General features: G+C 48.0%; 1 protein-coding gene and 1 non-coding gene across 2 annotated transcripts; both read right to left on the bottom strand.

The window, feature by feature from the left end:
• Positions 1 to 14,736: 14,736 nt before the first annotated feature.
• TRNAN-GUU (transfer RNA asparagine (anticodon GUU)) lies at positions 14,737 to 14,810 on the bottom strand. The gene has a single exon. It is a non-coding gene; the product is annotated as a tRNA-Asn (tRNA).
• Positions 14,811 to 16,956: 2,146 nt separating this feature from the next.
• LOC123123804 (probable glutathione S-transferase GSTU6) lies at positions 16,957 to 17,922 on the bottom strand. Its single transcript, XM_044544432.1, has one exon. The coding sequence runs from the start codon at positions 17,804 to 17,806 to the stop codon at positions 17,105 to 17,107; it is 702 nt and encodes a 233-aa protein (XP_044400367.1). The 5' UTR covers positions 17,807 to 17,922; the 3' UTR covers positions 16,957 to 17,104.
• Between the last annotated feature and the right edge of the window lie 768 nt (positions 17,923 to 18,690).

Raw genomic sequence — 18,690 nt, forward strand, 5'->3', positions numbered from 1 at the left:
ATGCTCATCTGCGAGGATGCTCGTTCGTCTCAGTCACAGCCACTTGATGTCTCACACACCATGTGGTGTGAGCTCCGGTTTGCAGTATTCAACCGCAAGGTGCCTATCTATGGGCCCTATCTGTTTCTGCTGATTTCGAAGACTTGGGAGAAGATGTTTCCTGCTGATGAGTTTCTTGCTCCTGACTGGGTTCGCCATGAGCCCATCTGCCTGCTTATCAAACCCAACTGGGTCAACACCACTACTCGCGCCGAGGAGACTGCTGCTCGGACTGCTGTTGATGAGGAGGATGCTGGCCCCGAGGATGTTGCTGAGGGCCATGGTACTAGACCTTCCCAGAGTGCCTCTATGCCATCATGGGCCAAGAAGCTGAAGGACAAGATGAAGACTCTTTTCTTCATGCAAGCCAAGGGGCAGTACAGGACTCACGTGGCGTCCAAGGAGAGTCGTCGCCGGGACAACAAGATCTTGCAGCTCTATGGTGAGGCAGTGTCTGGCGGGTCTGAGGAGCACATCACTCCAGAAGCCGAGTGGATGGAGAAGCAGGGCTATAGGTGGACTGAGTCTGAGGAGGATGTCGAGGAGACCATCCCTGCTGCTGAAGCATCCGATGGAGAGGATTGGGACGAGTTCTCTGCTTGAGCCACCTCTTGTGTGTAGGTGTCCTCTCTGCCTTTTTGGCGTCTCGATGCCAAAGGGGGAGAGAGTGTAGGGATTTGCGAGTGTGTCGTGTGTTTGCTGCTTTCTCATTTGTGTCGTGTGTTTACTGCTTTCTCGGTTGAACCTCGGTAGCTTTACTTCGTATGGTGTAAGACATATGCACTCTATCTATCCTAGCGAGCTCGTGTTATATTGTGCTATTTTTATGCCTTGCTTTGCTTATTATCATGTCTTAGTCTCTAAAATATAGGGGGAGTGTTGATCCTAGTCTGTGTGCTATGCAGTCCAAAGCATTCATCTAAAGTGCACACATCTAGGGGGAGCCCTAGAGAGGTGGGGTTTGCCCCTGCTCTAAATTATCTTATCCATATGCAAATCCCGTGTTGTCATCAATCCACCAAAAAGGGGGAGATTGTAAGGGCATACTCTTCCCTCGGGTGTTTTGGTGATTGATGACAATGCTTTTGCGGAATAATCGTGTGCCTTGAGTTTCTCAGGTTATTCATATCTAGGCATGAGACGATTCGGTGCCCCTCGGAGACTATTGAAGTCGGCGTCGTTCTACGTTTCTCTTTGGTGGATTTGAGTCGTAGGAGAGCCATACTATTAAGAGGGGGTCCGCGTCAGAAAGGTTTAGGTGGAATCAACACGTACACTTGTTCCTCCTTTCCCTGCACTTTGGAGCTTCCCTTCGTTATCTTGGTTGTACAGAAATCTGACGACTACTGTTGTGCTTGCGGTAGTACCGCAAGCACACGCGGTAGTACCGCTGGGTGTCACGGTAGTACCGCCCTTTTGGTGCGGTAGTACCGCGGCTCCCTAGCCTTGTGCCGCTCCGGTGCGGTAGTAGGGGCGGATGTAATTTTTTACATCCGCGCCCTCCACGGTAGTAGCGCTCGTCCAGCGCGGTAGTACCGCGGAGGCCCACGGTAGTACCGCTCCCTAGGAGTCGTAGTACCGTGGTCCTCCTACCTAGTACCGCAGTGTCGCGGTAGTAGGCGCGGATGTAATTTTTTACATCCGCGCCCACACGGTAGTACCGTGCCTCGCGGGCGGTAGTACCGCGTCGGATTTTTGCACCTCCTCCGGTTCAGCGGAAGTAGGCACGGATGTAATTTATTTCATCCGCGCCCTTCCCAGGCCGTGACTTTCCTGCCTTGCGGTAGTACCGCAGGTGGGTGCGGTAGTACCGCGCAAGAGGTAGTACTGCCCCCTTATCAGGCTAGTTCCGGCCCGTGTTGCTGTCACGGTAGTACTGTGGTCAGCCACGGTAGTACCGCACAGCCTCGCGGTAGTACCGCGCCCCTGGAGCGGTAGTACCGTGTGTCGTGGGCTGAACATGTGGATAACGGTTGGAATTTGTCCACGACTATAAAAGGGGCATCTTCTATCTCTAGTTGACTACCTCTTCCCTCTCTAAGCTCCATTGTTGCTCCAAGCTCCTTTTTCACTCGATCTCTCTCCCTAGCCAATCAAACTTGTTGATTTGCTCGGGATTGGGTGACAAGTGCCTGATCTACACTTCCACCACAGGATATTTGATTCCCCCCACTTATCCCTTGCGGATCTTGTTACTCTTGGGTGTTGAGCACCCTAGACGGTTGAGGTCACCTCGAAGCCATACTCCATTGTGGTGAAGCTTCGCAGGTTTATTGGGAGCCTCCAAGTGTTGTGGAGATAGCCTCAATCTTGTTTGTAAAGGTCCGGTTGCCGCCTTCAAGGGCTCCAATAGTGGAATCATGGCATCTCGCATTGTGTGAGGGCGTGAGGAGATTACGGTGGCCCTAGTGGCTTCTTGGGGAGCATTGTGCCTCCACACCGCTCTAACAGAGACGTACTTCCCCTTAAAAGGAAGGAACTTCGGTAACACATCCTCATCTCCACCGGCTCCACTCTTGGTTATCTTATCCCTTTACTTTTGCAAGCTTACTTGTGCTATATCCATTGCTTGCTTGTGTGCTCATTGTCTTTGCATCATATAGGTTGTCCACGTAGTTGCACATCTAGACAACCTATTTCATTGCAAGTTTTAAATTGTTAAAGAAAAGTCTAAATATTGTTAGTTGCCTATTCACCCCCCTCTAGTCAACCATATCGATCCTTTCACCTGGCCGGACTATGGTCAGCGAGGATGGGATGCAGATGACGAAGAAATTCAAAGCCCACCCACCACCCACTTCGTAGCCACTTTCAATGATTTAACCGACATGCTCGACTTCGACTCCGAAGACATCGACGATGCAGGAGACGAACAGGAATCAGCGCCTATAGGGCACTGGACAACCACCTCATCTCACGATGTATACATGGTGGACACACCTAAAAGAAACGATGACGAGGAACAAAGGGACGCAGCGAGGGATCGTTCCCTCGAAAAGCAATCAAAGCGGCGGCGTAAGCGCCGCACCAAACCCCACCTCGACAGAGACCCAGCCACAGAGCAGGGCAAACTGGCGGACGACGTACATGTCATCGAGCAACCGTATGAACATGGCAATTTGGGTAAACAAACCGAACAACACGTCCCCGGTGAAGATAATAGTCCGGACGACCTCACGCCGGATAAGTTGCTGGAGCAGAAGAACCTCCACAAAAGGCTCGTCGCCACTGTGCGTAGCCTAAAAAAGTAGAAGCGAAAGCTCAAAACAGCGGAAGATGCACTCAGAATTAGATGGGGCAAAGTACTCAGCACCGCAGACAAGTACGGCGACAGTCGCCACACAAAGAGCTATCCGAAGCGGAAATTACTGCCGGAATTTGATGATGAGGCCTTAGAGCCCCCGCAATCAAAAAATAAAGAAGACACCCGGTCGGATAAACAACCCCATGGCCAACATAGAGCGGCAAGGGGCGCCGCACTCAAGCCGGCATGCTATCCGCACAAGGATTCGCATCAAAAAGATGGCCCAGCCAGATCTATCTACGGGCCAAGAAAGCAAGCTCTAGTAAGCAATGCAACGCAACAAGTATCCGAACATCACGGCACACCCAAATATAGAGGTGCCACACACCCCCTATGTTTCACCGATGAGGTGCTGGACCATGAATTTCCAGCGGGATTCAAGCCCGTAAACATAGAGGCATACGACGGAACAACAGACCCTGGAGTCTGGATTGAGGATTATATCCTCCACATATACATGGCTAGAGGAGATGACCTCCACGCCATAAAATACTTACCCCTCAAGCTCAAAGGGCCAGCCCGGCATTGGCTTAAAAGCCTTCCCGAAAACACCATCAGAAGTTGGGAAGAGCTCGAGGATGCTTTTTTGGCAAATTTTCAAGGGACCTATGTCCGACCTCCAGATGCAGACGATCTAAGTCATATAACTCAACAACCCGGAGAGTCAGCCCGGAAACTCTGGAACATATTTCTTACTAAAAAGAACCAGATAGTCGACTGTCCGGACGCTGAAGCCTTAGCAGCTTTCAAACACAGCGTTCGAGACGAATGGCTCGCCAGACACCTCGCCCAAGAAAAGCCAAGAACAATGGCCGCATTAACAAGCCTCATGACCCACTTTTGCGCAGGAGAGGATAGCTGGTTGGCTAGAAGCAGCACCAGCGACCCAAGTACATCCAAAGTCAGGGATGGAAATGGGAAACCACGACGTAGCAAGGACCAGTGTTGAACTAAGGGAAACAGCCTGAAGATCGCGACAGTCAATGCCGGATTCAAAAGCTGTCGGCAGAATCAGAAAAAGCTGCCCCTCAAGGATAACAGGGACGAGCTATCTAACCTAAACAACATCTTGGACAAAACATGCCAAATCCATAGTACTCACGGGAAGCCTGCAAACCATACCCACAGAGATTGTTGGGTCTTCAAGCAATCCGGCAAACTCAACGCCGAACACAAGGGGCTCGACATACCAAGCGAGGACGACGACGAACCCCACAAGCAAAGCACCAGAGAACAAAAGAAGTTCCCACAAGAAGTCAAAACAGTAAACTTACTTCACGTGACAAAAGGGAAATACAGAGTGGCGCCTATAGAGATACACGCCATACGGCCGGTCTCAGAGGAGTCCCGCCACTGGTTGTTACAACCAATCACCTTCGACCATCAGGATTACTCTAGAAGTATCCGGAACGCAGGCTGGACTGCCTTAGTATTAGATCCGATAATTGACGGACTCCACTTTACGCAAGTCCTAATGGACAGCGGCAGTGATCTAAACCTGCTATACCAGGACACAATCCGCAAAATGGGGATAAACCCAACAAAAATTCGCCATGGCAACACTTCCTTTCAAGGGGTAACGCCAGGCCCAGATACCCATTGTACGGGTTCTCTCCTGCTAGAAGTTGTGTTCGGCTTCCCCGACAACTTCCGCCGCGAAAAGCTAACCTTTCACATCGCCCCATTTACAAGTAGCTATCAAGCACTACTGGGACGCGAAGCTTTCACCCGCTTTAACGCAATACCGCATTATGCATCCCTTAAGCTTAAAATGCCCGGTCCGCGAGGCATCATCTCATTAAATGGAAATATTGAGTGTTCCTCGAGCGCGGAAGACTGTGCGGCTGCCTCGACAGCCACACACTAAACCGGCTTCACTAACCAAAGCACCTAAATAGGCCGTTCCGACCTCGGACATGGCTAGACGAGTCCGGCGTAAACATACAGGGGCTTAATAGCCGCATACCCCCGTACAAGGGGCTCCGCGCGTCTACAACAAGAGACAATAAAGCTCAATTCTACCCATTTCCCAAATTATACTTTGTTTATTTAATATAACATAGATTTTCGCACGATTGTTTTCAACTAAGTTCCTCTCTTTTATAGATGAGCACCATGCTACACCCGTCCAGGATACGGCACAACGAAGACACAGGCGCAGACGTGTAGTAGGGACCCGTTCCAAGGATTCTTTTTAGATTAAGACCCTGCATAAACCTTTTTTACTGTCTCTTGTTGATAACATCCCCCAGTTTCTTTTTATAACCGAGGAGGAGGCTGGCGTCTTGGCATGTGGCCACGTCAGAATTTTGCGCGTACCTGGACACCAGGGGCTTCTTACCAAGGGCGTTGTTCAACCCGTTTTCATAAAGACCGAATACCTTAGGGAGTGTTCGGTGTCGCGAGTTTGGCCTTATATGCATTAGCTCTGAGTCATGTCTTTGGTCAAATGTTGGGTTTGCCCGGCTCCTGTGTTTTGCTGCCTTACGTTCCGCTCTATCGGCTAAGGCGGCACCAGGAGAACTACTGTGATTGTGCCCCGGTTCGGCCAGGCGAGCACCTCAGTAGAGAAAGCCGAAAACTGACTGTCATGATCTAGCGTGAGACTGGTCAACCACTCGATGACCCCCCGGAATCTTTAGGATTTCTCCGCATTAACGAAGGGCCGTTTCCCAGTCAGGCACACACGCGCCACGAATTCGGGTGAGCGCGGTGCCCCTAGGGGCTATATAGTAGCCCCACTGTCAAACTCCTATGGCTAAGTGAAAGTGATAAAGCATTATAGTCCGGTTGCCTAGTTCGCTACGCTATCACCTCCTTTATACGACCAAGACGCTGGATCAAGTGTGAAAATGCGCCTTCTGCGAACACCCCCGCATTATATGCGTGGGGGCTGAAGCCGAAGACTGCCATCTTTCAGGTTACATACACATATACATTAACGGCCGCACAGGAGGTATTCTAATTCTTGAAAGCGCAAGTATAAAAAGCTTTTATATTCCATCGAAACATTGTTTTACAATGATACATGTTATTCGAACATAACATCCTTCGAGCACTGCGTCTCTATTAAACGAGCGCCCTGCAGAACTTCCTGAAAATAGTGCTCGGCAGGTACTCGGCTTTCATCCGAATCTTGGGATGCAACAACACTGGCCTTCATATCCGCCCAGTATGTCTTGACACGGGCAAGAGCCATCTGTGCACCCTCTATGCACGCCGACCTCTTCATTGCATTAATATGCGGCACCGCACCGAGGAACTGCTGCACCAAGCTAAAGTAACTCTTTGGCTCGGGCCTTTTCGGCCACAGATGACTCACGACATGCTTCATGGCGAGTCCGGATAACCTATTCATCTCCGCCCATGCGGCCAAGCGATCGGATACTGAAAATGGGCGCTCTGGATTGTGGAACTGCGACCAAAAAAGCTTTTCCACTTCGTGGTCATTTTGATCGCGGAAGTGTTCGGCCGCGTCCGCAACACTCGCCGCCAAGTCCAGGTAAGTGTTTGCTGCACTCCACTTCCAGTCCAACGGAGCATATTTAGGATCCCCGAACTTCATCCGCAACATATAGGGCTTTCTAGCCGTGATATCTCCGGCCTGACGTAGCTCCTCTTTCATAGCTCTCATCGTAGAGCGAGTATCCTTGGCCTTGGTAGTGACCTTCTCTAGGTCCTTCTGTGCCACCCGATCTTCTTTTTCAAGAAGCTTGCAGCGGTCGACAGCATTCTTCAACTTTTCAGCCATCTCGGCCATTTCCTTCTTGCTTTGGCAGTGAGCAGCCTGTTCGGCTTTCAGCTCTTCAGCCGCCTTTAAGGCAGCCGCATCGCTTTTCCTGGCCTGCTCCTTGGCTCGGGCAAGTTCCGCCCGAAGGTTCTCCATGGCAGTGGCACCATCTGCATCAAGCACATATGTTTTAAGGTACGGGCATCAAGCTCCTCTTACCAGGTGTCTTCGGAGAAATTATATACCTTGTGCCTCGTCAAGCCACTTGTTGACAAGCGCGATGTCGGCATCTGCCACGTCAAGTTTCCGCTTTAGCTCGGCAAATTCATCAGTCCGGCCAGCCACCGGACACTTTGCCACCTACATAGGAAAGGCGCAATATTATACCTGGGATTATGATTCTCGGCGCGCCGTCATTTTTGACAATGCACCGAGTCTCAGGGGCTACTATCTATACAGGGCGCATCTTATATATGCGGATCTGTCAAAAGGTACATTGTTTCACGTACCTCAAATCCTGTCAGTAAACTCCTGACGACCTCATACAACCCGCTCTCCACGGATGAAATCCTTCCAATCACCGTATCCATCAACGCACGGTGTTCTTCTGAGACAGACACTCGCCCGAGCAGATCCTTCAGCTCCTCCGACCGTGCACCGGACGGTGCCGGGCTCGTCCGATAGCCTTTTTCGAAGGCCGGACACGGAGGGCCTTGGGGGGCCATACGACTGCCTTTCGGCCCTACCGGATTCGGAGAAACCCTCCACGACGACACCTCAGGGTCGCCCGCCTCGCAAGGCGGTACAACAGAGGGAGGCGTTCCGCTCTCCATCATCTCCGGACGAAGATCCCCTGAAGATGAGCTCTACTGAGAAGGGCTGAGATCCGAACTACAAGGTAAAATTTCGGTTATCTTCCTCAGAAATAGAACGGGGATGTCTCTCATTTTTAAACCCCCCTTTCTACTTATGGCTCAATGGAGAGCTGGTCCCCTTGGGGACGCAATGCGGCCGAGGCACCTCCCGGCGCCGGACCCTCTGACAAAGATTTCTTCCCCCGCTTTGAGGCCATGGCATCCGGGTCTTCAGAGGCGGTCCTCTTCTTCCCCTGGTTGGAGGAATTCTCGATTCCTCCTTCCTTGACAGCCTCCTTCGGGGAGGCGGTAGCTTCCTTGTTCCCCTCTTTGCCTTCTTCCAAAGGCGCAACCTCCAGCATCCTGGTTAACACGAGATCCAGCGTAGTCTCGGGGAGGGGGGCCGGACACCTGATTAGCTTTGCTGTCGCTATCCACTCCTGTTTAAGGGATAACTCTTTTAAGGGCGATTTTATGATAAATATACGTATAGCGAGTCCGGGTATAGGGCTACTTACTTGAGTATCCGGACAATTGCAGCTCAGACCTGCGTCCTCGGATGAATCCGGACACATTGCTTGTGATCTGAAGAACAAATTGTACATCTCCATGGGCGTCGCGCCTGCAAAATGTTGGAGGGCTCGTGGTCCTTCCGGATTAAACTCCCACAGGCGGAGGGGGCGGCGTTTGCAGGGCAGGATGCGGCGAATCAACATAACCTGCGTCACTACGGCCAGATTGATATCTCTTTCCAGGAGATCTCGAACGCGGCCCTGCAACAAGGGCACGTCCTTGGACGCCCCCTAGTTAAGCCCTTTATTGACCCATGACGCTAGCTGTGGTGGGGGACCCGAGCGAAAAGCAGATGGCGCTACCCATTTGGTGCCCCTGGGAGCTGTGATATAAAACCACTCTTGTTGCCATAAGTCGAACTCCTCTTGAAAAGAGCCCTCGGGCCATGGAGCGTCGGCAATCTTGCTTATAATGGCACCTCCGCACTCCGCGTGCTGCCCCTCGACCGTCTTCGGCTCTACTTTGAAGGTTTTGAGCCACAATCCGAAGTGAGGAGTAATATGGAGGAAGGCCTCACACATGACAATGAACGATGAGATATGGAGGATGGACTCCGGAGCTAAGTCGTGAAATTCCAGCCCGTAATAAAACATGAGCCCCCTCACGAAGGGGTCAATCGGGAAGCCTAGCCCCCGAAGGAAGTGAGACGCGAACACCACTCTCTCACCGGGCTTGGGAGTGGGAATGACCTGCCCTTGAGCAGGCAGCCTATGCAAGATTTTGCTGGTTAGATACCTGGCATCTCTTAACTTTAACACGTCTTCTTCCGTAACGGAGGAAGGCATCCACCGGCCTTGAAGGTCAGAGCCGGACATCGTCGGAAGTCCGAGGCGCCTGAATCTGAAGCTTTGGGTGTTGGAACTCAAGGTAAGAGGCAGATTTGATTGAGATTGAAAGAAAGGAGTCGAGCCTTGGTCTCTTTATAAAGAGGTTGGATACCAAGAGCCCTCCCCGTGACCGTTTGGGACTCGCCTTCGTTTGAGAAGACATACCAACAGGCGCGGTTGGGTTACCCACGCCCGTATTGATGAGAATCCCAAAATAAGGGGACATGATCTCTGCTTTGACAAGACGTGCCAAGGAAACTACCTCGCTAAATGTGCTGAGGAGGGACAGTAAAACGATTCGAATAAAGGCTTGGCCGTGGCGTGATGACACGTTGCGGAATACGTCAGCAGACTAGATTTGTACAAATATTATTCTCTTCATGGTGGTATGTGGAACTTATTTTGCAGAGCCGGACACTATCCTTGTGTTCAAAATCGTCTATGAAGTATTCGGAGGAGGAACCCGCCTTGCAATGCTGAAGACAATCTGCACGCCGGACTCGTCGTCATTGAAGCCTGGTTCAGGGGCTACTGAGGGAGTCCTGGATTAGGGGGTGTCCGGATGACCGGACTATAACCTTTGGCCGGACTCCTGGACTATGAAGATACAAGATTGAAGACTTCATCCCGTGTCCGGATGGGACATTCCTTGGCGTGGAAGGCAAGCTTGGCGATACGGATATGTAGATCTCCTCCCATTGTAACCGACTCTGTGTAACCCTAGCCCTCTCCGGTGTCTATATAAACCGGAGGGTTTTAGTCCGTAGGACGAACAACAGTCATACCATAGGCTAGCTTCTAGGGTTTAGCCTCTCTGATCTCGTGGTAGATCTACTCTTGTACTACCCATATCATCAATATTAATCAAGCAGGAGTAGGGTTTTACCTCCATCGAGAGGGTCCGAACCTGGGTAAAAACATCGTGTCCCTTGTCTCATGTTACCATCCGCCTAGACGCATAGTTCGGGACCCCCTACCCGAGATCCGCCGGTTTTGACACCGACATCGGGTCTCCCTGCCTTAGACCCTTGTGTGTCTGGAAATAATGACTTATATCATCATTCACTTTGATTCCAACACTGCCTTTTTGCATGAAAGAGTCTACATGCTTTCTTCAGGACTGATCGAATCCTTTCATCCGCAAGGCCTGCTGTAGAAATGGCCACGTAACCTTATCGTACGATGGAGAAACCTTTGTTGAAAATCTTAGTGGATGCTCTACTCCAGAAATTTGGTAGAATAGTCGACATGGTGCTGACTTTGCAGACAGACAACGAGTAAGTTCGACACATGGGATTGTACTGCGTACGAAGCACCACAACACACGGGATGGAAAGACTTAAAATTGTAAAGCTAACCAAAGTAGATGCTTGATATCCTCGGCTTGAAGACTAGTTTAGGGGCTACTGACGGCGTCCTGGACTAAAAGGTTCATGCCACGTCGGCCCTCCATGTATGGGCCGGGTCGAGGACCCACCGGTAACAGATGAATGGGCCATATATGCCCTAACCCTCGGCGCAATCAAGATGAAGATCTCCAAAGACTTGGCGTACACTTCAAGGCATATATGAACGATCGACATTTTTATTCCTGGATTGTAACCAACCATGTGTAAACCCTGGATACCCCTGATGCTTATACAAGCCAAGGAGTTTAGTCTGTAGAGTCAAGCTTTTGGAGTTTTAGACCAGCACATGACCGAGCAGGTGGAGGGCGGCCGCTGGCTGGAGCAGCATAGGGAAGGTCGGAGTTGGGACGACGAAGCAAAAATCTATGTGTGTGTTTTGATTTGGGAGAGGAAGATGTTGTGATGGCGATATATGAGTTGACCGAGCAAATGGATAAGGAAGTGGGGCACGCCAGTGGTGTGCGGGGCCCGTGAGGGGCGAAAAGTGTGACGGGTCAACTTGGTACAACCGGGGCTCGGAGATCACAAGCGATCGAACAATGCGTGCATGACCGCCCGAGTCTGTTAGCCAGTTGGTCGCAGGGAATCATTTACCTTCTATATTGGATGTGGCTAGGTCTCGATCGACTCAGATTTAACCAAGTCTTAGTCAAGTGAGATAACATACAAGAGAGAAAAAAAAAGGAAAATTTTGCATGGATCCAAATGCAAGATCTCAAGGATATAGTATCGACTTAGCAAGACAGTTCTACATTCGTATTGGAATGAACCCAGAGATCTCGTAGTGTTCAATTTGAACAAACCCTGTTCCATCTTCACCGCATGTTCTGTGCTTCCTCACCTCCCGCCACCTCCCTAGTCACCTGCCAGCAGGAAGAGGGATTCGATCCCTGGTCTCCTTCAGGAGAGCTAGCGCTGCTATCCACTCGGCGACAATCTCGCACACGAAAAGTATGAGACGCGTTCTCTTGTTGAGGCGAGTGAAGACGGTTTTTCATTTTTTTTCACGGTTTTTTCTGCCTTTTCCTCGGGGTTTTTTCGTTTTATTTTTTCTCCTCCACTTTTTGTTTAGTTTTCTTCTCCTTTTTCCTTTTTTTGTTTTCTTTTTGTTTTTTCTTCCCTGGGTTTTTGTTCGTTTTTGTTTTTCTCCTTCAAATACTTGTTCAAGATTTTTTCAAATACCTCCTAAACATTTTTCAAATACTTGTTCAATTTTTTTTATATACATGATCCACATTTTTTTCAAATACTTGTCAACATTTTTTTAAATACTTATTCAATATTTTTATATACATGATCAACATTTTTTGAAATGCTTGTTCAACATTTTTCATAGTTATTCAACATTTGTGAAATACTTGTTCAACATTTTTATTTCGAATGTTTGATTAACATTTTTATATACATGATAAATGTTTTTTAAATACTTGTTTAATATTTTTTAATATTTCTTCAACATTTTTAAATACTTATTCAACATTTTTCAAATACTTGTTCAAATGTTTTGCAAATACTCGTTCAACATTTTTAAATAATTATTCAACATTTTTTAAATACTCATTGAACAATTTTTAATACTTATTCAAAAATTTCAAGTACTTGTTCAACATTTTTTAATACTTATTTCGATATTTTTCAAATGCTTTTTTAACATTTGTGAAATGTGTGTTTGAAGTGCGTATTTTATATATATGTAGAATATTTTAAAACATAAATAAAAGTACAAAATACAGCAAAAAACGAGAACAGAAAACGAAAAAAAACAGGCCTTTGCCTCCCGCGCAGCTGGGCCGGCCATCTGTGCGCCCCACGACGCAGGCGTCCGTGAGCCCGTTGCTTCGTTCGTCGCCCATCGGAGCTGTTGGGCTAAGATCAGGACCCATGTGGACATCGACAAAAACAAAATACAGACCATGCTTCGGGGATCTCCTATGCGCCGCTCGTTGCGGCAAAGAGCTGGCGTTTCGCACACGGCTACTAATCTGGGCTGGCCCATTTCCAGTGCACGGGGTGGCGCATTAGCGACGTGAAAAAAAAAAGAAAAAGGAAAGCGCGAGCAATGGGATTCGAGCACGAGACTGCTAAGTTGTATGCGCACGGTGCTAGCCACTGCGACAAGTACATTCTACTGTCACATTAGCAACGCGACACTAAAAGAAGTAAACCACAGCGGATAACTTAAACACCCGGCAACACAACTCTGTGTGAGGGATCAAACTGAGGTCCTCTTACTAGTGAACAGCGTCGCTAGCCAACATTATTACTTTGACTAAGTGTCTAAAATGGTGCCCCGTGTATATGAACTATAACCCACAAAAATGATTTTATTTTCGAAAAAGGTAAAAAAATAAACACAAAAAATTTCTAATTTCTGATCAAATTTATAAAAAGTCGAACGTTTTGTGGAACCCAAGCATTTTTTTGAACAAAATTTTTCAAAGGGAGAATAATTTTCTTAAATGATCAACAAATTTTTGAAATTGCGAACATTTTTTAACAAAACAAGAACAAAAATTAACAAAGCATTTTTTTTTAAATCAATTACAAATTTATCAAAATGCGTACATATTTTGAAATTCCCTGAAATGTTTCTGAATTCATGAAAACAGTTTTTTTTTATTCATGAACATATTTCAAAAATGAAATTCTCGCACATTTTTCAGATTTGAACAAATATTCAAAGGCGAACATCTTTTGAGATCCTTGGAACAATTCATTATTTTATGAACAAATTTTGCAAACATGAACACTATTTTAATTTGTAAACAAATTTTGTATCTGGGAACATATTTTGAAGCTCGCAAACATTTTTTGAATATGTGAACAAAAATTAAAATGCAAACATTTTTTAAATTTCAAATTCAACAATTTTTCGAATTTTAGAACATTTTAGTAAATTAAGAAAACAAATATTAGAATTCTCCTTTCTGGGAATTTCTGAACAAAATTTTAATTTTTTAACATTTTAGAAAGAAAGAACAAAATTTACAAATCTGAACATTTTTTAAATGACAAACAAAATTTTGAAAATGCGAACATTTTTTGACAAAACAAGAACAAAAATCAACAAAGCAATGTTTTTTGAAATCAATTACAAATTTATCAAAATGCGAACATTTTCGAAAATTACCTGAAATTTTCATGAATTCATGACAACATGATTTTTTTTATTCGTGAACATATTTCGAAAGTGAAATTCCCAAACTTTTTTCAAATTTGTGAACAAAAATTCAAAGGCGAACATTTTTTGAGAAACTTGGAGCAATTTGCTATTTTGAGAACAAATTTTGAAAACATGAAGACTATTTGAATTTATGAACACATTTTGAAAGTGGGAACATCATTTGAAACTCGCAAACATTTTTTGAATCTGTGAACAAAAATTTAAACGCAAATCATCTTTTAAATTTGAAGTTCTACAGTTTTTCTGAATTTTCGAACATTTTTGTATAGTAAAAAAAAATAATAGAATTCCTCTTTTTGGGAATTTCAGAACAAAGTTTCAAAATTGGAAAATTTTAGAAAAAAAAACGAACAAATTTTTTAAAATGTGAACGTTTTTTAAAAATTCGGAAGATATATGGAAAAAGAAAAGTAAAAATGAAAGAAAATAAAAAACGAAACAAAGAAAATAAAAAAGGAAAGAAAAGAAAAAATGAAAGAAGGATAGAAAAGAAAAAGACATAAAACCTGTCCAGGAACCTTCCGTTACCTTCTAGAACCTTCCTAAAACCAGAAAAAACCGACTGGAACCTCCTAGAACATTCACAAAACCGGCCTGTACTGTAGCGCGTTCTTTACCGATAACTGGGCCGGCCCATTTCGCTCGCTGATCCCTCGCTCTGTGCGAAGCGGCGACAATCTGCCGCATTAGGATTTTCGCATGTTTCGTTCACACATGGGCTCTTGGTGGGCTCAGATGTGGACGGGTGTGGGCATCGACGGGCTCGTGTTCAGTGGTGGAATTGGACCAAAACACGTTTCGGAAAAAGGAAAATCACGCTAGAAGGAGGGCTCGAACCTCCGACCTTATGGTTAACAGCCATACGCTCTAACCATCTGAGCTATTCCAGCATTTTTGGCCTGATACTGTTTCAGATACTATATATATCACACGTGGCAAACGGTGTAGACCACACGCCTAGCATGGCAGCACCGTCACTTTGTATTCCTTCCCGGTTTATGCCATCAGGCAGGCCATACTGTGCCTAGAGGCCGGAGCCGAGAGATCAGCAAGAGCTGTTTGGCTTCATTGTCATGTTTTTCAGTGATTGAATTGCTGGGTTGGTTCGGTGGGAGTGACTACAGAGGTGCTTAGAGCATCTCCAACAGCCGCGCTATACTAGCGCCGCGCTTTAGCGGGCGCGCAAAAACGACGCGCGCGCTATAACGAGTTGGACGCGCTGTCGGAAACACTGCCCCGCGCGGTGTATTTCGGGCGCTCGCTGCAGCGCGCGGCACACTCGAGCGATCGCTCTCGCACTTCCTCTCTCACTTCCACCCCCATCCGGCCGCGCCGCCGCGCTTCCGCCCCATCCCCTCTTCCTGCCGACGCTCGCGCGCCTCCGTCGTCCGAGGAACAGCGCCCGAGCGCTTGCTGCCGCGCCGCGCCCGCAAGGTGTTTGACAAAACGCCTGCAAGGTATGTATTGCTCAAACTTCATAAATTTGGTGCATGTTTTGAATTGTAGTTTTTATAGTATAGTATTGAACATTGTAGATGAGTTCGTCGTTTGATTCTTCCGAAGAAGAATTTGATATGGAAGAGGAGGAGGATCTTGCAATGATCCTAGCTATGCATATCAATAAAAAACCGAAGCATGATGGTTCGGTTATGGGTCGAGAGAAAATTTGGAGAGATAGGATTGATGCCCATAACAGATTGATGAAGAACTATTTCGTGGAGAATCCCACATACCCGGAGTCGTATTTTCGTCGCCGGTTTAGGATGAGCACCGACTTGTTCAGGCGCATTGCAGAGAAACTAGCGAGTCATGACCGGTTTTTCCAGCAAAGGAGGAATGCCGTCGGAGAGCTCGGGCATAGCACCTTTCTGAAGGTGACAGCCGCTTTGCGTATGTTGGCATACGGTATCCCCGCTGATCTAGTTGATGATCATTTGGCCATGGGTGAGAGCCAAGCCATCATGTGTGTCAAGCGCTTTGCAGTGGGAATTGTGCAAGTGTTTGGCGAGGAGTATTTGAGATCTCCCACTGCTGAAGACGCCGCAGGGCTATTGGCGATGAACAAAGCGCGCGGCTTTCCTGGCATGCTTGGTTCAATAGATTGCATGCATTGGAGTTGGAAGAATTGTCCAAAGGCATTGCATTATTTGTTGTACTGAACGATAAACTATTTGTTTGAGTTTTAATGATAATGAAATTGAACTATTTTTATTGTTGATTTATTTTGTTTGTTTGATCATTTTTGCTCTTCTTCTTTGAAATGTATATGTGGTTTTTTTGGCGCGCGCGCTGTATTTTTACGCTTTTCTGAAGCGGCGCGCGCTGCATTATAGTGCGGCTGCTGAAGCCAGCGCTGACGGCCGCGTTAAATCAGCCGAAGCGCGCGCGGCAAACAGGATTTTTACGTGCGGGGCTTAGCGCGGCAGTTGGAGATGGTCTTAGCAGCCGGGAGAAACTGATCTGCCCCGAAAGAATACGAATATTCGTGTCTCGGCACTGCACGGCGATAGACATTTCAGTCCAACTAACCGCGTCAGCACGTTCGTCACACATTTTGTCCTTGGATTGGATTCTTACCGGTGTTTCTGTAAGGGCATGGCCAATGCTACACGCTGGACAGTAGCTCCAGCTATCCACTTCGGCTCAAATGGTCCAGGATGGTTGAAAAGGTTGTGCGCAGAGTAAAGCGGGTTCCTACAGAGGAGGCTGCCTCCTTACTGACAAAAGCTGCTATGGTGGTGGGTGGTGTGTGTGTGAGGCAGCATATCATAGTTTTGGAGGAAAGTATGAGAGAGAAATTGATAAGTAAGGAAAGAAAAGAGAGAGGGTGGGTCCCAAAGTAGGCTGCAACATTCCATGAGAGTTATTTCATACGGTGGTCTCAAATTGACTGATCTACGTGGATGGGCTGAGGCAGCATCAAAGTGCTGCCTCCATTGTACATGCCCTAACTGCAAGCGTGCAGTCGTCACCGCACCAGGCAGTCGATTTTCTGTTTAAGCATCAATAAAGTTTCACTTTTTGGTTCCTGGGAAATCAACAAACATCAAAATTATTCAGCATCGTTTGCCCTTGGTACAACACACGACATGCGGTGCATTTATTCAGCACACACTGGACGGACTCAGACACGCACACACACAAACACACATGTCACGAGCTGGCGATGTCACGGGCTCACAGTTCACTTCGCTTTGGCGGCGACCCAAGCGAGCACGGTGGGCAAGAACTCGAGCATCTTGTCGGCGTCGTCCGGCACGACGCCCTTGGCCGCGTCCGCCGCGCGGAACTGCTCCTCCCACCTGGCCAGCAGCGGCGTCCTCGCCGGGTCGATCAGCCGGCGCCCGATGATCTTGTCGATCGCCCCGAACCACCCGAGGTAGCCGCCGAGCACGACGTCGACGAACCCGATGGCGTCGCCGCCGAAGAACGCCTTCCCCTTGGAGCACTCCGCGAACGCGCCCTCCAGCGTCTCCAGCGCCGCCACGGCCCGGGACACGGCCTCCGCCCTCTCCTCCTCCGTCTTGCACGAGAAGAGCATCCCCGTCCACGCCGACCCGACCTTGTCGTCGACGTACGCCGCCCAGAAGCGCGCCGTGGCGCGCTCGTAGGGGTCGGCCGGGAGCACGGACGGGCCGGCCCCCGCCCAGACCTCGTCGATGTACTGCACGATGACCTGGGACTCGTTCACGGGGCGGCCGCCGTGGAGGAGGACGGGCACGCTCTGGTGCACCGGGTTGGAGCCCAGGAGGAGCGCGCTCTTGCTGCCCAGGTTCTCCTCCACGTACTCGTACGGCAGAGACTTGAGGTTGAGCACCACGCGCACCCTGATGACGAACGGGCTCGTCCACACGCCCAGCAGCTTCAGCTCGCCGTCTCCCGCCATTGCAAGTCCTGCTGATGTGCGGAGCAACGAACTGTGAGGGTAGGAGACGTGTATGGCGTTGATGAAAGTGGTTGTAGAATGCTCGGGTTGTGGTATGATTACCTATGATTATACGAGCCAGCCCGCATGAGTTTATATACAGGAAGATAATGGGAATGTGCAGGTAAATTGTCTGTTTGACTGGTACGTGGACGTCTTTGATGGACACGTTCGACGTTGCTACAGAAATGTTTCAAGTTTGTGGACTTTGATGCGAAGCCGTTCAACGTTTTGCAAAGAGGGGAAATGGAAGCTTCAGCACAGGAGCACGCACGTTTATTAGGAGAAAACTAGTTTGTTGACTTTGATGTCGTCAGCACGGACGTGGTACGATACTCAGATGGTAAAATCAAATTGTTGTTTTGTTCTGAGAAAGGTAGCAGCCAAAGCAACCACTCTATTTCCGGGCATCTCTTTCGTCGGCCCTTTCACTAGCATAGCATCGAATTAGCCGTTTAACGTTTTGCAAAGAAAGGTCGCGGTGAAATGGAAGCTTCAGCACAGGAGCACGCACGTTTATTAGGAGAAAACTATATCCATCATTTGTGAATTCGCTGGCGCATAACAAAAATATCCCTGAACTTGAGAAATACAATAACTCAGTACTTAACATACGAATTTCACTCGGATTTAACCACCAATTTCCATCACTAAGGGGCGACGGCAAGCTAACACTGATTACGTAGTGATTTGAACTCTAAAAGAAGACCAATTTTAAGCCCTAAACACTGATTTCTTCAGACGTCGTCGTCGTCGGCAAACCCAGCTACTCTGAGTCCTCATCGTCGCCATACAAGATCTTGTTGGAAATATTAGCACTTTTTGATTAAATTAATCCACAAATA

The sequence above is a fragment of the Triticum aestivum genome, chromosome 1B (genome assembly GCF_018294505.1).
Source record: "Triticum aestivum cultivar Chinese Spring chromosome 1B, IWGSC CS RefSeq v2.1, whole genome shotgun sequence".
Taxonomy (NCBI): Eukaryota; Viridiplantae; Streptophyta; class Magnoliopsida; order Poales; family Poaceae; genus Triticum; species Triticum aestivum.